This window comes from Phyllostomus hastatus, unplaced genomic scaffold, assembly GCF_019186645.2.
Source record: "Phyllostomus hastatus isolate PE091 unplaced genomic scaffold, TTU_PhHast_1.1 phas_scaffold_261, whole genome shotgun sequence".
Taxonomy (NCBI): Eukaryota; Metazoa; Chordata; class Mammalia; order Chiroptera; family Phyllostomidae; genus Phyllostomus; species Phyllostomus hastatus.
In genome coordinates, this window is record NW_025334021.1 from 3987 (window position 1) to 25007 (window position 21021).

General features: G+C 52.1%; 2 protein-coding genes across 2 annotated transcripts; both read left to right on the top strand.

Moving 5' to 3' along the window:
* The first annotated feature begins 11540 nt into the window (after nt 1–11540).
* Nucleotides 11541–11840, top strand: LOC123804991 (40S ribosomal protein S26-like). Its single transcript, XM_045817441.1, has one exon. The coding sequence runs from the start codon at nt 11541–11543 to the stop codon at nt 11838–11840; it is 300 nt and encodes a 99-aa protein (XP_045673397.1).
* Nucleotides 11841–16195: 4355 nt separating this feature from the next.
* On the top strand, nt 16196–21001 carry CDC42EP5 (CDC42 effector protein 5). The gene is made up of 3 exons (XM_045817417.1): nt 16196–16456; nt 16670–16808; nt 20466–21001. Exon 3 carries the CDS (start codon nt 20466–20468, stop codon nt 20925–20927), a length of 462 nt encoding a protein of 153 aa, XP_045673373.1. The 5' UTR covers nt 16196–16456; nt 16670–16808; the 3' UTR covers nt 20928–21001.
* The last annotated feature ends 20 nt before the right edge of the window (nt 21002–21021 follow it).

Below are 21021 nucleotides of genomic sequence, written 5' to 3' on the forward strand. Positions count from 1 at the left end.
TGCCAGGTGGCAATTAAACCTGAAGGACCTTTTCCCACTTTGCAAACACATGCAATGGCTGGAGCCCTGGCAGCCACCTTGCATCAAGAGGCGACTTTCATGCTGGTGGCCAGGAACTAAGGTTGTGGAACAGAATGAAGGGAGCCTGCATCCCTGGTGACACACTGGGGCTGCCACACTGTCTCCTGCCAAACTCCACAGAGACTGCATCTCTGCGAAAGAGAGAAATAAGCTACAGAGATGTTCTCTATTATAGGCAGGGATGTGGGGGACAAATAGATTGCTGAGAAAGGCCTTGAGGCCAGACAGACCTGTGATGAGTACCCAGGGGTATAAGGAGAGGGCATTACAAGGAGACCCTTCCTCATCTGGGTAACAGAAGTCTGGCAGAGATGTGATGAACACATAGGAAGTTGCTCAGCTGAGCAGATCAGGGGGCTGGGGGGCTGGAGGAGGCAAAGTCAGGGTGTGAGACAGCACTGAGTGCAGGGTGAGTGCCGCCTGTTTGAGAGACTGAGAGAAACCCAGCGTGTCTGGTGATAAAGGAGTCGGACACAGCAGGGCAGGATGTGGCTAGAGGTAGACACAGCCAGAGGAGACACATTGATAAGGGATCTGATTTGACTTCAATTCCACCAGTTAAAGATTTTAGCTGGAAAGTAAAATCATCAGATTTGTTTTTTCTAAATTCACCTGCAGGACAGAACAGCGCAACAGTGGCAGGGAGAGTCCCCGGGAGACCCCAGTAGCTGCTCTGGAGGGGGGAGTGAGGGAGCTCAGATTGGGGACACAGTCCCCAGCAGGGACGTGGGTACACGTGAGGACATGTGAGGACACGTGGAGGGAAATCAGCAGGGATCTGAGATGGAGGGACATGAGGAGGGACATACAGGGAATCTAGGGTAACTATGTTGCCTGGTCCTGGACTCATGACCCTCACTGAGAAAACAGGAGCAGAGTGATAAGGAGTCAGGTATGAGTGGGTGAGAACCAGGGGTCCAGTTTTGCATATATTGGCTCTGAGGGGTCTGGACATCAGTGCTGATGTCCCAGGGGTGTTTGCAGCCATCAGGGGAGAATTAAGGACATTTATCTGGTGTAACTGGGGTTTGGTCCCTCCCAGAACCCACAGGATTCCTGTTAGAGTGGCCCTTGGGGTGGGAGGGATTAGGGATTGTGCAGAAAGAACTCACCTCCCTGCCTCTGGATCACCTGGCCCAGACAGAGCACTGCAAGAAGAGACCCAGTAAGAAAAATACCCATTGCTCAGTTTCTTTAAACAGGGGTCAAGGTCAGTGTGCTGCAGGGAAAGACTTTGTCTCCTCTGTAACCTCCAAACCACCCTCATCCACATCACTCCCAGGGGGCAGCTTCCTTCCTCTACAGCAGGTTCCAGACAACTTCCCGGTTACCTCCCAAACAGAGCCCCCTCTGGCCTGTCTGTATCTGACCTGCCCCATCTCAGTGTCCAGAACAGGCTAGAGGCCCTGGTCCCTCCACTGGAGGCTTAGGCACAGGTGACACAAATAAGTCATTGTCTGCCTAGCTGACTGTCCTCTCAAGACCCAGAATGTCCCCGGCTAGAGGCTGGACTGACAGGGGGCCTGGACCCTTCCCAGTGTCTCACCCCCTCTCTGTCCCTGGGGTCCTCCCCGCTGTGTTTCCACTCACCGAGGCCCAGGAGGGTGGTGGGATTGGGGTGCATCACCAGCCTCTCACCGTCTTCGCTGTCCTTGTCCTGTGGGTGGGCAGACAGGGCCCTGCAGCCCAGGAAGTATGCAGGGGCATGTCATGAGCTCATTTCCGTGGTCTCACAGCGAGGCAGTCTGGGTCCTCCCAGACTCAACTCGAGCTTCCCCGGCTTGTGTCCAGAGAGGCCGTGGTTTCTGGAAGGCATTTCTGGTGAGATATTTCATAACCAGGCTGAGCCAGTGTGCAGATGAAACTTACCTAATATTAATTAGAGATGGACAGAGTTACATGACAGGTAGATTCCTAGATACTTAGAGAGACACATAGGTACTTTTAAATAGGTACACAGATCTGTAGATACTTACATAGATACATAGTAAATATATAGATGGATAATTACACAGATAGATACATAGATACTTAGATACACTGATACGTATACATAGACAGAGTACAGACAGGAAACTTGCTTGTCATCTGGTCCTCATGGGCTGAATGTTCCCAACCACATGTTTCTTTATGCAAACACTTTGGTTTCCCACATGCAAAGAAAGGAACCATACAACTCTCTTGAAACCTTCATGTGATGACTGGTGGGGGCGGGCAGAGAGAGGAGAGTGGCATACTGGAAGGACACTCAGTGACCACCTCCCATGCTCTCCAGGGCAGGTGGCACCCTGCTCAGTCACCATGCCCCTGTCTCTCTGCCCCTCTGTGTCCTGTGACCCTGGGCTGTCTGTGCTCTGCACACACCTGCCTCCTAGCTGACTCTAGTAACTCCTAGATTAAAAGCCCCTAAGTCTATAGAAGCAAATGCACTAATGAAATAGTCATGTTGCCCAAAGGTTGGTGGGCGGAGCTTCATGGAAGGTTGTGTTTGCAAAGTACCAGTTGGGTCTGGGGGCTGGAGTTCTAACTGGATGCTGTGGGTGTCTTTAGGTCCATCTGTGGCACAGATCACAGGCACTGTGTGGAGAGAAGGTGGACTCCTAGCCTCTGCCCCTCACTAGAGGGAGTCACATGATTATGACCTCACAGGGGAGGACCCAGGTCCATGATAGGGAGAGTCAGGACCAGAAGGGAAAGACCTGAGACTTCTCAGGGTCACAGCCCAGAGAGGGGCTGCTGGGCTGCAGCACCAGGCAGGCAGGCTCCCAGGAAGAGCTGGGGTCAGTGGGAAGGGACTTCCTCATTGTCCTGAGTCAGCCAGGTGAGGTCAGACAGAGAAGAGGAGGTGTCTGAAAGGCCTGCTGTCATGTCCTCCTGGAGGGGATGGGGCTCAGCCTCTCCAAGGGCACAGACCTGCTACTCTCCCCAGATCTCGAGCTCCCACCCAGGGGTGACCCTGTCCTGTGGTCACTGCTGCTCAAGGAGAAGAGCACTGGGCTCTGGGAGTGTGCCCTCCCTCCTGGCACCATGTGCATTATGATCCTGGGCCTCAACCCCACCTGCCCAGGGCCCCATGTTCCCGAGCCCCAGTCACCCAGCACCTCCAAGAAACAGAAGGCTCAGACCATGGGCTCTGCCCTGGGGAAGACCCCAGGAAGTGAACCTGAGGATTCAGGGTGGTGTGGCCACAGCCAACAGCATCTCCATGTGCTGCAGGGAAGCTGGGGTCTGTGGTCACCCCAACTCTCGGGAAGCATTTTTCTTTCTAGGTGAGAACACCTGCCCTCCCCTCCCCTCCAGAGAAGCCCTGTGCTGACACTCACCTGTGCAACGACAAACACAGCAGCCGCAGTGTCCCTTACATGTGTCTGTTCGTGTTGCCCCAGGTGGGAAAGTGGGCAGGAGGGAGCAGGAGGGCAGGTGACAGAAGCACCAAATGTCCTGGAGCAGGCAGTGTTCCTGGACGAGCTGTGGGCAAGAGAGGGGCTGTGGAGGCAGAATGTGCAAGAAAGCCTTCGATGGGTTTTTAGGGGAAATTCAGCCAAAAGGTGGGAAATCCCAGTGGAGCATTTGACAGTCACATGGGAGGGAGACCCCGGACACTGAGACCGCCTCAGGGTCAGGTGTGGACACAGCGGAAATGGCCAGACCTGAGAGCCTGGAGCCTCTGACACCGGGCGGGAGGCCTTAAGGACGAGGGCAGCAGAGGGTGGGGGGCCCTGGGGCCTGTCTTAGGACCCGGAGAGAAGGGAGACCTAGGGAAACTGGGGTTGGTCAGTGATCATGTCGGGCCTGGAGGCAAATCCTGGGAGCCTCAGAAGAACATGAGTGTCGTGGCCTCTGTGCTCTAAGGGACAGAGTGAGGGACTCACAGGGAAGCCGCCCCTGGCACACTTCAGAGTGCACCATGGGAGTGGCATTGCATCTACTGGGCTCCAGCTTAATCTTTGGGGCCCTGGGAAAGACTCCTCTTGGGGCTTCAGGGTCTAATCTCTCTGGCAGGATCTCCCTTGTGTCCATCCCTATGGTGGGTGGGGCCACCTGTGCTGGGTGTGCCCTGACTCTGCCAGAATCACCACCAGGATCAGCAATACCACGCCAGCCAGGCCGATGCAGACATAGTTCACCACAGTGTAATTCTGGGAGGGGGGGCCTGGAACCAGAGGACAGAGGGTCACTGGCAAGTGGACAAGAACCAGCCAAGTCCAGAACCTATGAAAGAGGAGCTTCTTCTCCACTGGACAGGACTTGTCTCTTTGAACACCCACCCTTCCTGGGGACTCTCCCTTGGTGACTTACCTGTCTGGGAGCCCACTTCCGGGGGTACCAGGGGGACTTCTGTTGGTGGAAGGGTGACTGCTGAGACTGGGAATGTGAATTCTCTGGATTTTCCTAGGAGTGAGAAAGAACTGATGTTTCTCTCCTGCACAGACCCTCCTTTCCCTGGGAGCACCCAGCCCCTGCCCTCCCCACCTCTAGGCCCCTGGGGCTACACCGCCAGCTTCACTACCAGTCAACTACAGGACCCCAGCTCAGGGCACAGCTGTAAACTCAGACTTACTCAGGGATCCAGGGAGAGTCTCCCCTCCTGGCTCTCACCCCTCAGGCTGAACAGGTCTCTTGCAGTTGAGGATGCAAGATCTCCCTGCCTGCTGAGTGTTCACCCACCAAGGGAGAAACAGGACCCCTCCCCACTGCCACCCCACTGTCCACTCCCAAGCAGAGCCCCCAGGAGAGGATGCCCCAGGCGGAGGACACCACTCCCCAGCCCAGGAGGGGCTCTGGGTGGTGAGGGGCTGAGGTCTCCAGGGGCTCCTGTGAGGGGTCAGGAGAAGCACTGAGCCCAGGTTCCTCCTCGGTCTGTGCCTCTCAGCCTGGCCCTGCTACTCCCACAGCATCCACACCTGGCGTCTTTCCCTGCACCTCTCAGTACAGAGGATGCCCCCTGGACTCCCAGGAAAGGGGACAGGAACATGTGAGGACAGTGGGATAGAATTCTCTGTGTCTACGTGTCTGAGGGGCTGGACACCCCTCAGAATGTCCTGTCACCCTCCTTACATTAGCACAAAGGAGTTGATGGTCCCTATCAAATGGATGGACCAGGGTCATAGTTCATAGAGAGATGGGGTGAGGGATAGACATGTCACTTGGCCACAGGATAAGAGGGTCCTGGAGGCTGACTCCCCCTGTCAGGTCACTGTGTCTCCCACAAATCCCAGGGCAGGGAGGGATCACAGCATCAGAATAAATGGGGGAACACACCCCCAGGCCTGAAAGACTGGGGCCACCCCGCACATGTGCACTGACCCGTGGGATGTCCGAGTCACAGCAGGACAAAGAGAGATGGGTGGACACTTGGCCTGGGGCCCTTCCATGTCTGGCCCAGATAAAAGGACAGTTAACACTATCCTGAATGAAAGGACACATGTCCCCTTGAAGGGGGTCTGTCCCTGCCTGGCATCTAGAAGTCCACTCCCCACCCAGTCCTGTGGGGACAGTTTCCAGCTCGTCCCATGCTGGGCTCAGTATCCAGGCCATTGCAGCATCCAGATGGTATCCAGGTGTGAAGGCCAAGGACATGGGTGCAGGGGGTCGGGGAGCCACAGGGCTGGGGGCCAACAGGAGGCAGGGAGCCTGGGACAGGGGACAGGGGTGAAGACAGGGTGCAGGGACCTGGGACAAACCTGAGGGTGGAGTGGAGACGTCCTCACCTGTCACCTTCAGCTCCAGCAGCTCACCGGGCTCATACCAGCTGGACTCTTTGCAATAGTAGCAGCAACAACGCCCGACAGCATCTTCACTCACTGCGGGGATGAGGAATCTGGTCTCTGCCCATGGCAAGCCATGTTGAGACAAAATTTCCTGACCCCTAAAAGCAGATCTTCAAGGCTCCAGGCAGATCTAGACATCAGCCCCAGCTGAGCCCCGGCACAGGATGGTCACAGGCTGTCCCCGGGGCAGCACAGGGCCTGGCTTGGCCCTGATGGGGGGTCTTGGAAGGGCTCCTGGGAAGAAGCAGAGCAGAATCTCAGGGTACATCATGAGGAAATAACTTTTCCTTCCCCATGAGGACAGGAGACAATGAGGCAGAGACTGGTATTGCCTCCACTGCCTCTGCACTCTCCATCCTCATTTGAACCATGGCATCACTTTGTAACCAAGGTCAGTGCCTCATGGAACAAAACACAGCACCTGGCAGCTTCAGGGTTAGTTCTGTGCAGCTGTGAGACCACATCTGTGACAGTGAGATGAAAGAGGCCCTAAAGGTGACATTCTCAGTAAGTTATCTTGCCAGGTGGCAATTAAACCTGAAGGACCTTTTCCCACTTCTGCCTTGCTTTGCAAACACATGCAATGGCTGGAGCCCTGGCAGCCACCTTGCATCAAGAGGTGCTGGTGGCCAGGAACTAAGGTTGTGGAACAGAATGAAGGGAGCCTGCATCCCTGGTGACACACCAGGGCTGCCACACTGCCTCTTGCCAAACTCCACAGAAAACTGCTTTGCTATGAGAGAGAGAAATAAGCTATGGAGATGCTCTGTATCATATGCAGTGATGCTGGGTGTTAAACTAGAGTGAGGAGAAAGAACCTGATGCCTGACAGACCTGCGATGAGTACCCAGGGGTATAAGGAGAGGGTACTACAAGGAGACCCTTCCCCATCTGGGTAACAGAAGTCTGGCAGAGATGTGATGAACACATAGGAAGTTGCTCAGCTGAGCAGATCAGGGGAGCCAGGGTGCTGGAGGCGGAGAAGTCAGGGTGTGAGACAGCACTGAGTGCAGGGTGAGTGCAGCCTGTCTGAGAGACTGAAAGAAACTCAGCGTGTCTGGTGATAAGGGAGTCAGACACAGCAGGGCAGGATGTGGCTAGACACAACCAGAGGAAATACAGTGATAAGCGATCTGATACAACTTCAATTCAACCAGCGGAGGGTTTCAGCTAGGAAGTTAACTCATCAGATTTATGTTTTCTAAATTCACCTGTAGGAAGGAAGAGGTCATAGCCAGCAGAGAGAGCCCCCTGGAGGCCCAATAGCTGCTGTGGAGGGGAAAGCCAATGGAGCTGAGATTAGGGACAGGGTACCGTGCAGGGACATGGAAACACGTAAGGACAGGTGAGAACATGTGGGCTGAAATCAGCAGGGATCTGGGATGGAGGGACATGAGGAGGGACATAAACAATAGTTTATGTATTTATTTTTAGACAGAGGGGAAGGGAAGGAGAAAGAAGGAAAGAAACATCAATGTGTGGTTGCCTCTCATGCTCCCCCTAGTGGGCACTTGGCCTGCAACCCAGGCATGTGCCCTGACTGGGAATTGAACCAGCGACCCTTTGGTTCGCAGGCTGGTGCTCAATCCACTGAGCCACACCAGCCAGGGCAGAATTCTTATTGCACTCACAAGGTACTCTCACAGCGAGTGCAGAGAAGACAACATGTGACCAAGCCAAGTTCTGGCTGCTTCCACTTTTGCTTCCTGTCTGTTTGCCCCAGTGTTAAGTAGAAAAGAATTTGTCTGCCCCATATAACAGCATTCTGTGGTCAAGCTGACCCTCACCCACGTGTTGAGCTTCCTTGTGTCCTACAGAATTCTGGCTCCTTCTCTGGGTGTCCCCAGTACCTCTGGACTTGTGTCTAGACACCTTCCCTAATTCGCCCATCTGGACCTATCCCCAGGAGGGGTGGGGTTGGGGGGCGGGGCAAAAACCTGCGCCTGCTGTCCATGGTGCTGATCGTTAGTTTTCTGCGCGAGTGTGCTTTCAGCACCATGGTCAGAGTCTGCGGGGCCATTTTCATTAGCTGAGCCCCCTGTACATAGTCCTCATGAGGGAGTCAAATAAAAGATATTCAGTCAGAGCAGGAGGGTAAATTAGAAAAATGCTAGGAGTCCTGGGTGGTGTGGCTCAGTGGACTGAGCATGGGCCTGCGAACAAAAGGGTCGCTGGTTCAGTTCCCAGTCTAGGGCACATGTCTGGGTTGTGGACCAGGTCCCCAGTAGGGGGCCCTCAAGAGACAACCACACATTGATGTTTCTCTCCTTCTTTTTCCTTCCCTTTCCTGCTCCCTCAAGATAAACAAATAAAATCTAAAAAAAAAAAAAAACCAACTTCCTGAAATTCTTCTTTAAAAAATAAAAAAAGAAAATGAAAATATCAGGAGACGGCAGTAACTAACATTAGTCCAGACTCCCCTCACACTCCATGAATCCTGAATAAGGATAGCAGTTTGGGACATGGGCCTCACACTTAGAATTGCAAACTCTGGGACATTCTAGGCTGCCCCATAGTGTTAGTTCTCCCCTGTTGAGATCAAAATGTGTCTTCCTGGACCAAGTTTAGGTGGCCGGCTACTGGGTATGACTAAGATATAGACCAAAGTCACACCAAACTGCTTTCAAACCTACATCTGCCTCTTGCTAGCTTTCTGTCCTTGGGAACATCATTTCATTTTTTGGAGGCTCACTTTATTTTTCTGTAAAATGGCAATAATAGTGGTATCTGCTTGTGAATGTATGTTTGGAGGTTTGATGATCAGAGATTATTATATTCTGGCTCTCAGAGGATCTGGAGCCAGGCCTCCTGGGTCTCATTGTAATGCAACCTCTTGTTGACTCTGTGACTTAGTGAAAGCCTCTGGAGGCATATGGGTGTCATCTAGAATGAAAATCCTGGTAGGACTTCCTTTGTAGGGATTTCGTGAGAATCCAAATAGTTTACACATAAGATGTGTGAAGTAAAGCACCTGAATTCAGTTAGCACTCATTCAAGACTGTGAGATGTTGTTACTATTATGACCACTGTCACCATTATTATTTCATACTATTATATGATTATCATTCAAGTTATCATTCATATTATTAATATTATTATATGATTATTATTCATATAATCATATTATTAATGATTATTATTTCAATCATTAAGTGCCTAGACATGGCCTGATAAACTGTATGCAGTCACGATCTCTGCTTGTATGAATTATGGTGAGGGTCACTGTGGAGAAACTCACTTGAAGCCACATGGGTGAGAGTTGATGGGGCTGGGACTCAAAGCCAAGCCTGTGTGACACCAATGCATGAGTTCTTGTCATAATCCCACCCGCCCACGGTCAGTGTCAAGGAAGGAAGAACAAAGGCAGGGACTCCACTACTCCCAGATGGAAGACCAAGGCTTATAGTACTTCGGCCATGAGTTTGCAGCAGTTATTTCTTGGAGTTCCTTATTTCCTCAGCTTTTCTCAGTGTACCAAGACACCTGTTTCCTTCACAGAGCCTGCAACAGGCTCCAGGGAACTTTTCCTTGTAGGGTTGGCAGACAGAGAAGGAGGGAACTGCAAATGGTGTGAGCTGCAGGGAAACAAGGTCACAGGCAGACGAGTCAGCTGGAAGGAAGGAGATGAGACTCATCACAGGGAGCTCCAGAGATAGAACTCAGCTGAAGCTGAGTCCACTCGCTAGTGTGACAGCTTCTCCTGGGGCTCCCTCTGTTGGCACAGTCCCTACTTTCTCTCTTTAGCTTTCCTCTCTCTGTGTGTGTTTATCTCCTCTTCTTTTCTTTACTCTTCACTTCTCTCTCTCTCTCCCTCCCTCTCTCTCTCTCCCCCTTCCCTCCCTCTCCCTAGCCTTCTCTTCTCTTCTCTTCTCTTCTCTTCTCTTCTCTTCTCTTCTCTTCTCTTCTCTTCTCCCGTTCCCCTTCCCCTCCTCCTCCTCCCCCCTCCTTCTCCTCCTTCTTCTCCCCCTCCTCCTCTCTTTCTCTCTCTCTGTCCCCTTCCCCATATTTCTGCATCTTTAACTCTGTCCCTGTTTCTTGTTTCTGAGCCTCCTTCTGTATGGGTACGTCTCCATTCCTCTGTCTGATGCTCGGTCTCTCTGTATTTCCTGGCCTCTTGCCCTCTGACTTTCTGCCCCTCTCACTATCAGGGGTCTGGGGCTCTCTGTCCTCAGAGCCTCTCACTGTTCTCTCTGTTTTTGTGTTTGGGTGTTGGTGCTCTGATGCCACCCTGTCTCAACATTACACTGTCTACTGCCTCCCACCCCATGCTGTGTGTGTCTTTTCTTTCAGTCTCTTCCTCCCTGTGTTTGGGTTGTGCGGGTGTGTAATTGTGTCTCCATCTTTCTTGAGCTTCTGCTCTTCTCTCTGAGTGTAGACATCTGTGTGTGTGTGTGTGTGTGTGTGTGTGTGTGTGTGTCTATGTCTTCTGCCTACATCGTTCCCTCTCTGTGTCTCTCCTTCCCCCCTCTGAACCTAGATGGGCTCTTTCAAAGTCTTTTTGTGTGTTGGAAATTTTTCCCGATTGCAACACTCCAATGCTGGGTCACCTCCCCAGCCCACTGGCCTTCTCCACAGGCAACCTGAGCTTCAGGAGAAATGCCCACAGCCTCACGTACTGGTCCCTGCCATGCGTATGGCCTTTGATGCTTTGTCACCTTTCGGTGAGGCCCTGCCATGCTGACTTGTTTCCTCATCTGCCCAATGGACAGAAGAATAGCACCTGCCTTACAGGCTGATGTGAGGATTAAATGAGATAATATGTTAGAGATGCTTAAAACAAGGCTTGGTATACAGCAAGTGCTCAATAGATGTGGTCCTAAAGTTCTCCTGGGCTCATATCCCCTTCCATCCAGCTGAACAAACCCACACCCACCAGCCCAGGCTGCAGTCAGTCCACTGTCCCTCCTGCCCCTTCAAGAGGCAGTCTACCTGCCCCCAACCCTATGCTGGACCCCCTCTAGTGCTCTGGACAAGGGCTGCCCAGTACCAGACCACTAATGGTTACTTCCATTTTAAGCCTCTAACATTTCATAAAATTTAAATTTCAGTTTCTCAGCCACATTTCAAATGCTTGGCAGACACATATGGTTGCTGTACTGGACAATGCAGATAACAGACTATTTCCATCCTTCCGGGAAGTTCTGTTGGACAGATTCCTTCTATCCCTGCTCCCAATGGACAGGAAATACCCCCTGTAGTGTCCTCCACCTGCCCTCTGTCAGGGGCAGCCTGCCTGAGTTCAAATCTCACCTGTATCACTTAATACCCATGTTAGCAAAGTCACCTAAAAATTAAAGTCATTAAATAAATACAATGGGAAGAAGACATGAACAGACACTTTTCCCAAAAGGACCTTAAAAATGACTGACAAATAGACTTAAAGAAAAAAGATGCTCAACTGTATTAGCTATTAGGGAAATGCAAATAGCTACTAAAGTGAGGTACCACCTCACACCTGATAGAACGGCTATTATCAACAAGACAGGTAAGAACAGTTGTGGAGAAAAAGGAACCCTCATTCGCTGCTGGTGGGAATGTAAACTGGTACAGCCACTATGGAAAGCAGTAGGGAGATTCCTCAAAAAACTAAGAATAGAGTTACCATGGAACCCACCAATCCCTCGCTGGGTATCTACCTGAAATTTTTGAAAATATTTATTCGTGCTCTTTGGAGTCCTCGCTTCCAAGATGACAAAGAAAAGAAGCAACAATGGTCGTGCCAAGAAAGGCCACGACCATGTGCAGCCTATTCGCTGCACCAACTGTGCCCGATGCGTGCCCAAGGATAAAGCCATTAAGAAGTTTGTCATTCAAAACATAGTAGAGGCTGCAGCCATCAGGGACATTTCAGAAGTGAGTGTCTTCAACGCCTATGTGCTTCCCAAGCTGTATGTGAAACTGCATTACTGTGTGAGCTGTGCCATTCACAGCAAAGTGGTCGGGAATCATTCTCAGGAAGCCCAGAAGGACCAAACACATCCACCCTGATTCAGACCTGTGGGTGCTGCCCCACGACCTGCACCAAAGCCCATGTAAGGAGACCTAAAGGACCAAAGAAAAGTTCTCTGGAAAAAAATGAAATGGAAATTGTACTTTAAAAAAAAAGAAAATATTTATTTGCAAAGATATATGCACCCCTGTGTTCATTTGCAGCATTACTCACGGTGGCCAAGATATGGAAATGGCTGAAGGGTCCTTTGATAGGGGATTGGATAAAGAGGGTGTGGTGCATATATATCATGGAATGCTCCTCAGCCCTAAGAGAAAATGAAACACTGCCTTCTGTGATGACATGGATGAGTCATGAGAATAGTATGCTAAGTGAAACAAGACAGAAAAAAGCAGAACCATATTATTTCAGTGACCTGTGGGACATAAAACAAGTGAGCCAATAGGACAGACAGACACAAACTCATAGACACAGACACTGGTAAGGTGGTTACTGAAGGGAAGGAGGGTGGGGGGGGTGCAAAAGAAAATGTGGGGTCCCTTGTTCCCCTTGTTCAGAATTATTAGTACCTTCAGGATTGTTACAGCAGATTATTCGACCAAGTACAGGAACCCCTGAGCACAGGACCCGGAATAATTGCACAGGTCCCTCCCAGGCAGTGACTTCAGCATTTCTGAAACTCTTGCTCTTCCTGCTCTCCACAATGGTGGTGGCCCCACACCACCACCACGGACCTGCCCTGTGAGGCCCACATGACAGACAGAATGCACCTCTGAGGATGTCCAGGTATGAGTCCCTGGGACCTCTGAACATGTTGCATCACCTGGCAAAGGGACTTTGCCAGTGTGATTCAAGTTACAAACCCAAAGATAAGGAAGTTACGCTGGTGTGATGGTTAATTCTGTGTGTTTACTTGGCCAGGCTACATTCCCCTGGTCGTTCAGCCAAACTCTAATCCAGGTGTTGCTGTGGAGGCATTCTGTCGATGTGGTTACACCGACAAGCAGTGGGCTCTGAGTGAAGGAGGTCACTGTTGAGAATGCATGGGCATCCTCTGATCAGCTGAAAGAAGAGCAAAACGGAGGTTTTCCTAAGGAAAAGGAAACTCTGCCTGGAGATTCAGCATTGGCTCCTGCCTGCCTGAGACTCTGTAGTGTGCTCCATGGAGCAGCTCACCGGCACCCTGCATCTCAAAACCCAATTCCTGATATAAATCATATATGTATGTGTGTGTACATTACATAGATATAGATAACTGATTACCAAGTAATACATTAATACACATCCATCAACAAATATATATGGATAGTATTATTATTACTTGGCAATCAATAAAAATTAATCTTTTATAGGTAATATATAAATATATTTTTAACTAGATAGATATCTTAATATATATGGATATATATGTGTATATATGTATGTGTCCCCCTGGCTCTGTTTCCCTGGAGAACTCTGATTGATACACCTGTGATCCAGGTGGGCCCAACCTGATCACATGAGCCCTAAAAGCAGAGCACCTTCTCTGGCTGGAGGAGCCTCTGGAGCAGACTGGCCCTAACTGATGAACAGCAAGAACCAAGGACTTCAGTCCCTCGGCTACAATAACTGAATTCAGCCAGCACCTGAATGAGCTGGGAGGAGGACAGCCCCAAGTAAAGGTGCCGACATCCTGATTTCAGCTTAGAGGGACCCGAAGGAGCCACCTCGACTCTGCCCTATAGAAACTGAGATAATAAACATGGATGGGTTGTGGTCATCTGTTATGGAAGCAAAGGAAAATGAATAGTACAGCCCAGGGCTCCTCTCTCTCTCTCTCTCTCTCTCTCTCTCTCATCTCTCTTACAACCCCCATACCTTTTGGTTCCCAAGTCCAAGTGAGCCTGCCTCCTGAATATCCCTTTCATCAGTACTTTCTTCTCCATTTCTGGGCCCTTGCCCTAAATCAGGCCCCTTTCTGGGGTTCTAGGGTGAGGCAAAAAAACAAACAAACAAGGGCCCCTGGCTGGTGGGGCTCAGTGGATTGAGTGTCAACCTGCAAACCAAAGGGTCGCTGGTTTGATTCCCAGTCAGGGTACATGACTAGGTTGCAGGCTAGGTTCCCAGTAGGGGGCACATGAGAGGCAACCACACATTGATGTTTCTCTCCCTCTCTTTCTCCCTCCCTTCCCCTCTCTCTAAAAACTAATAAATGAAAAATCTTTAAAAAAATATCAAGGGAGCAGCAAAGATTCAGTCACCATGATGCACAACATTGTAATGTAGCAAATGAGTAAATGCAACAAAAAAGAATGAATAGCACATCCATAAGGGACAAAGTATCAATACTTTAACAGGATCAAATGAAATATCAACAAAGTAACCATGTGGGGGCTACGTGGGGTGGTGGTGGAGGGATTGAGCAAAATAGAAAACAGGAAGAAAAAAGAGAAAAAAGCTCATGGACACGAACATCAGTGTGGCGATTGCCTGGGGAGGGGAGGGGAGAGGGTGGGGGGAGGTGAAGGAGGAGGGTATGGGGGATAAATGGTGATGGAAGGAGGCTTGACTTGGTGTGTGGTGAGCACATAATACAGGGTACAGGTGATGTGTTGTGGAATTGTGTACCTGAAACCTGTATAATTTTGTTAACCTGTGTTAACCCAATACATTCAATTTTTTTTAGAAGTAAAGGTGTGAGTGACTTTTCCTTTTTCTTCAGGCTCCCATCACAACCCTGATCTTGTCTTCATTTGAAGTTCTGATATTTTGTTCATTATGGATTGTTTTGCAATCCTTTTAAAAATACTGCATTAACCTGGCTGGTGTAGCTCAATGGATTGAGTGTTGGACTGCATACCAAAGGGTCACTGATTCAATTCCCAGTCAGGGCACACGCCTGGGTTGTGGGCCAGGTCCCCAGGAGGGGGCGCGTGCAAGGCAACCACACACTGATGTTTCTCTCCCTCTGGTTCTCCCTCCTTTCCCCTCTGTCTAACAATAAATAATAAAATCTTTAAAAAAATAAAATATTGCATTAAAATATTATTTATCTTAAAATGTCTATCCACACAATGGAATATTTTTCAGCTATAAAAAGAACAAAGCACTGATACCTGCTACAATGTGGATGAACCTTGAAGAGAAGCCAGACACGAAAGACCACATATCAGATGAGTCCATGTATATGATGTGTCCAAAACAAGCAATCCCTTAGAGACAGAAAACAGATTAACAGCTACCAGGGGCAGGGGTTGTGGGGGGGCAGAGGATGGGGAGTGACTGCTAATGGGTTTGGAGTTTCCTTTTGGGGCGCCGAAAATGTTTTGGAACTGGATAAAGATGGTGGTTGCACAACACGGGGGATGCACCAAACAAATACCATGTTTCAATGGTTAATTTTATTTTATGTGAAGTTAACATCGATAAAAATTAGTTAACACAAATCTGTGATTTAAATCTATCATTTATCTCGGTTACTCCGTTTTGGGTGACCACCCCCACCCTCCATCCCCACCTTAAATTTTACTCTGGTTGCGAGTCCCAACCTCGCTCCCGTCCCTGGAGGGAACCTTCCACCACCCGGGTCTGACCGAGTCATTCCGTTCCACACAGCCTCCAGGACGGAGTCTCCGCTCCCCGCAGCTTTCGAGCTGGTCTTCTCAGACAAACCAGGCAAAGGGGATTCCACCCACACCTCAAGGGCCCTCTGCCCCACCTGGCCTCCGACCTGCTCTGAATATTCTTCCCCCTCTCCTCGGCTTTATAAACTTCCACTCTTCCTTTGCGTTTGTTCAAGCCACACCTCCTTGCTATCTGTTAACCCGACTCTCTTTTTCTCAAACCCCACAACTGCACCCCCAGCTCACAACTGAGTCAGCCTTCTCGGGGACCCCCTGGCCTCCCTCTCCCACTGAGCCCGCCTCCTCCCGGGGCTCTGCCTCGGCGCCCTCCAGCCAGCCTCTCCGCAGGACTCTGTGGTCCCTCCAGGTCAGGCCCTCCCTCACACTGGCCCCTGAGGGATCTTCGTTAACACCCAAACCTCCTGACCTACTTCTTGTCACCTCTAGGCACAGGCTCTCAAGGCTGATGCAATAATCTGTTCATGGGTGACCAGTTTCGGGCAGGGACGTTCAGCCAGGAAAGTCTCCAGGACAGAGTCAGCGCTGCCCGTGGAAGATCACACCTCTCTCTCCCTCTCTCCCTCTCCCTCTCTCTCTCTCTCTCTCTCTCTCCCCCCCCCCACCCACCCCCCCCGCCTCAGTCCCCACACACACTCCCCCAACAGCTGCAATCTGGAAGAAATTACTCTCTGAAACAGCCAGTTTCAGGAAATTCCAAGCTGGGCAGGGGGAGGGGCCGGGCTGGGGGCGCGCCCCGGGCCTCCCCCACCCCCTTCTGCGTGTCCTCCCGAGCACACCCAGTCCCGGCCTCCTCCCGCCCCCACACTCAGCCCGGAGGGGGGCCTCAGCCTTTCCACCGCTGCTTTCTAGTCCTTTAAAAATCCTAGAGGCAAACTTTTGGAAGGTTGGTGGGGAATAAGGAAGGCTGGGCGGGGCCTGCGCCTTAACCCTGTCTGCCCCAGACGGACTGCGCTGGACTGAGCGGCGACTCCGCGCCCGTTTGGGCTCCGACCATGGCCCCCGAGAGGGGCTGACACTTCAGTTCGGTGCAGGTAAAAAAGGGACCGACGCCACAGGGTGGAGCCCGGACTTTTGGGTCTGAGCCGGGGAGGGGCTGGGACCCCTGACTCCGGACTGAGGGAGGAAGAGCTGGGAGCAGGACTCCTGGGGCCTGAGAGGCGAGGGGTCCGAGGAGCTGGCACCGTGGACCCGGATGCCTGGGTCTAGATCCCCTTCCAGGTTCCGTATGACACTTCCTTTGGCAGGTGAGATCGGGCCCGGAGGAAGGAGGAAGACGGCACGGGCCTGGGAGCCGGAGGCCGAGGCGGGCTCCGAACCCAGGACGCGGCGTCCCAGCTTGAGCCGAGCCGGAGCGCGCCGAGCCTGCTCTACGAGGACCCCGAGGTAAGTGAGGTGGTCGAGGTCCCCGGGTCAGGTCCGGAGGGAAGCAGGACCGACGGCCAGAGAGACGGCGGCGGCTGAAGCCGGGCGGCAGCCACGTGGCCGCAGGAAGCGCGCCCTGCAGTCCGCCGGGGCCGGGGTCTTTCCCGCCAGGGTCCCGCTGCCCCGCCTCGCCGCCTCTTCCACCGAGCCGGGAACCAGTCGGGCCGGATCTGGAGCGGGTTGTTATTTCCGTCCTGGCGGGGCTGGGGCCGGGAGGGGACACAGGGGAGAGCCAGCTGTGACTCCCCCGCCCCCCACTCGCCTTTGCAGCTGGAGCGCGCAGGAAGGGGAGGGGGCGGACCGGGGGCGGGCAGCGGGCGGCAGCCCAGGGTACCCGGGGGCAGGCGACGCGGGTCCCAGTCCTGGCTCCGGCCACTCTGCCCGCTTCACGTTTGTCACAAACAACGGCCCTTCTGTGGGAGCCTGGGCCGAGTGACGGGCTTTTTCAGATCGTGACCTCACTGCAGGGAGCGCGCAGCTTTGCTGGAGGGAGGTTAGAGCCTTTATGTAAGAGGGCGAGAGGCTGGGAGAAGTGGAGCGGCTGGCCCCAAAGCCTCAGATCTGGTAGAAGAGGGGGCACTCCAAAACACGACAAACAAAATTATACAAAAGCCATTTCCATCATTGTCCTCATCTGGAATGAAAACAAAAAAAAAAAAAAGAAAGAAAGAAAACGGGAAAAGAGAACAAAACAAACATGGTCGATGGGTGTAGGAAACCCCAGGCCTTTAGAGCAAATCAAAACATCATTTTTTCCGTGGGGACGCACACCGCCCATCCTATCCTATCCTATCGTACAAGGGCAATGGCGATCTGATGTCACCCTCACACGCTGGAGTTCATCTGCTGGCGCCCAAAGCCAGCCCTCGACATGGCTGTTGTGTGACCCAGGGCAAGTCACCTCCTCCCTGTGCCTCAGCCACCACAGCTGGAACACAGACCTGGTGACACGGGTCTCCCCGCTGTTTGGGCTGATGGGAGGATTACATGAGTTCGCCTGTCTGTGTGGCCCAGAATAAGTGCTTGGGGTATAAAACATCAGCATCCCAAGAGTGCTTTGCCACCACTTCTTGCATGCAGGCATTTTTTTTAATTCATTGGTTTTTAGAGAGAAAAGAGGGGTGGGGAGAGAGAGAGAAACATGGATCTGAGAGAGAAACAATGATTGGTTGCCCCTCCCCGCCGCCCTCGTATTTGCCCAGCTGAAGATGGAACCTGTAACCTAGGTATGTGCCCTGACCGGGGATCGAACCGCAATCGTTTGGTGTATGACATGATGCCCCAACCAACTGAGCCACCTGGGTCAGGCAGGGCTGCAGGCAGGCATTCTGATTCCTGTTTTCGGCGAGTACACGGAAGTTCAGAGATGAGGAAGCTGGTTCAGGGTCCTCCAGAAAAGCAATAGCAGGCCAGGTGTGTTTGATTAACATCAGAAACCAAGACCTTAAGGTGCTGCCAGGTGCTGGAAAAGGTCGGTGATGTCACCTGATAGGGCCACAGGGGGGTGAGCCAGGGCTGAGCAGGGAGAAGCTGTGGCCGAGAGCTGCCCAGGGTGTGGCACCTGTGCGAGAGCCAAAGATGGGAGTAGTGGTGACTCTGGAGTCCTACAGAGCTGGCTGTGTAACCTCGGGCAGATCGCCTACTCTCTCTGAGGTCCGTTTCCTTGTCTGGGATCAGGTGGGACTGAGCAGGTATTGAGCACTTGCTGTGTGTGCTGGGCACTGTGCTTAGGCTATCATGGGCAACATCTCACCTATCCTGGCCAAGAGGCTAAGAAGGATCATGTGAGTATCATCCCATTTTCAGAGGAGGGGGTGAGGTCAGAAAGGTTGAGTCACTTGCCCAAAGCCACACAGCAATGGGCAGATGCAGGCCTGAGCAGTTAGTTGGCTTTCCAAGTTGGGCTCTTTTCATTTGTTAACTCTCAGCAGAATAATAATAATGGGTCCTGAGAGAGGATTTATTTTAAACTGTGAGTTGAGATTCATTCATGAATGGAGGTCAGCATTTAAAAAATAAATACAATAGATTAGAATAAAAAATATTCAGGCATCTAGCATGTTAAAACAGTAAATCTTGTTTTGTACATTTTTTTTCCGCCTTATGCAGAGGGCAGAGGGAGAGGTCTGGTGATTGTTTGCTCGGGCTGCTATAAAAATATATTTATTCATCTAGGTTGAGGTCAGAGAAGGCTGAGAAACACTGCAGAACTAGTGAATCAAGACTGGTTTTCCCAGAGACATAAATGGTGTGTGTATGTGTGTGTGTTTGCATGTGTGTGTGTGTGTTTGTGTAGGGTAGAGGGCTGTGCTCATAACACATCCACCTACGATGATTTTAAGTTTTTCTGGCTTCACTTTTTCTCCACCGTATCACTCATATTTCCTAGGGTGCTTGTTACAGAGAGAACAATGTTGGCAGCTTTGCCTTCCTCTGAGGACTTGGTCAGATCTAAGTCTTGGTCAATCTCCTCTCACCGAGATTGTTTGGGAACACATGCCCGTCCCCCCCTCCCCCACCTGCCCCATAACACTAGCACTACCCATTGGCCAGCACCCTTACAAATATAGTTTTCCAGGTAGTTTTCTCTGAGCAAGGAAGCTAGTGACTTTTTATCCGTTTTACAGATAGGAGACAAAGAGGGGTCATGCCATATGTCCGGGTTTATACAGCTGGTGAAGGGTGAGGCCTCATTTCAAATAGAAAGAAAATAGTTCCTTATAACAGTGCCTGGTGACACAAAGGTGCAAGGTCACCAAAGGCCCTCCCAGAAGTGTCACAAAAACAGCCAGGTTCCAGGATGTGGGCAAAGGTTCACAGGCATTTCCCTGTAACGTGAACCCTGTCACCTAGCTTACAGCTCACAAGCTGCGTCACATGGATGCCATTCGGACAATTTTTAAACACAGACAGATGCGCCCTGTTATTGCTCTCTTACAAAAAGTAAGATGTTACATTGTCTGTTTTAACATTAAATAATTCTAATTAGCCGCTGGGCCTGCAGGCAGACTCCCAGACCCTCCCTCAGTCTCCCTGGTCAGAATCTTCAAGCAGGCCCCTTTATTTTGAAGAAATTGTGTTTTAGGGCTGCATTGGTATAAAGACAAATACAGTCCAGACATTTAGAAATAGATCCAACATTTCGGCATTTCCCCCGACCCCCAACCCCACCCCGGGGCCTCAGGAAGTGTGTGTGTGGGCCCAAGGCACCTTGCCTGCTGCCCTATTGGATGAAGTCAGCCCTGTGTTCAGGGACTTGCATGTGTGAAGAGCTGGGGTTTCTGTCACGTTTGGGGAGCATTGTGGGGGGGGGGGCTGCTGCTCATTCCTTGGTCTCTAGGAACCTCAACTGTTGGCTCATAACAAAATCAGCACAGCGTGGTGGTCATGGGCAGACCTAAAGTTGAATCTGAGACGTGAATCACGTAGCTGAAGCCTCTGGGAGCCTCAGTTTCCCCACATGTAAAATGGGAGTAATTCTCCCGCCATCATCCTGTCCCTACTGGGGTGGGGCAGGCGACATCCTGGGAATGGCTGGCTAGAGCCAGGGCTTGAGGTGCCGCACGCATAGGGGTCCACTCTGAGTGGAGGCCGCGCTGACCCACCCCTACCCTGCAGATGCCGGTGCTGAAGCAGCTGGGCCCCGCGCAGCCCAAGAAGCGACCGGAGCGTGGCACCCTGTCCATCTCCGCACCTCTCGGAGATTTCCGGCACACGCTGCACGTGGGGCGCGGTGGCGACGCCTTCGGGGACACGTCGTTTCTAAGTCGCCACGGTGGGGGGCCACCCCCCGAGCCCCGGGCACTGCCTGCAGGAGCCCCACGTTCCACACCCCCACCCGCGGTGCCGCAGCCGCAGCCGCCGGCTCTCCGCGCGCCTGCTCCCGCCGACCCGCTGTTGTCCTTCCACCTGGATCTGGGCCCCTCGATGCTGGACGCAGTGCTGGGCGTCATGGACGCGGAGCGCCCAGGGGTCGCGGCCGCCAAGCCCGACGGGGACCCCGAGTCCGGGCCTCAGCACCCCAGGGCTCGCTGCCACCCCGACGCGGATCTCGAGCTGGATGACGTCATCGGCCTGTAGGCTGTGGGTTCCCCGCGCCCTTGCCGTCCTGCACCCCACTTCTTTATATATAAACGGCCAAGGTCTGTGCCCCGGTTCTGTCTGTTCACTGTGG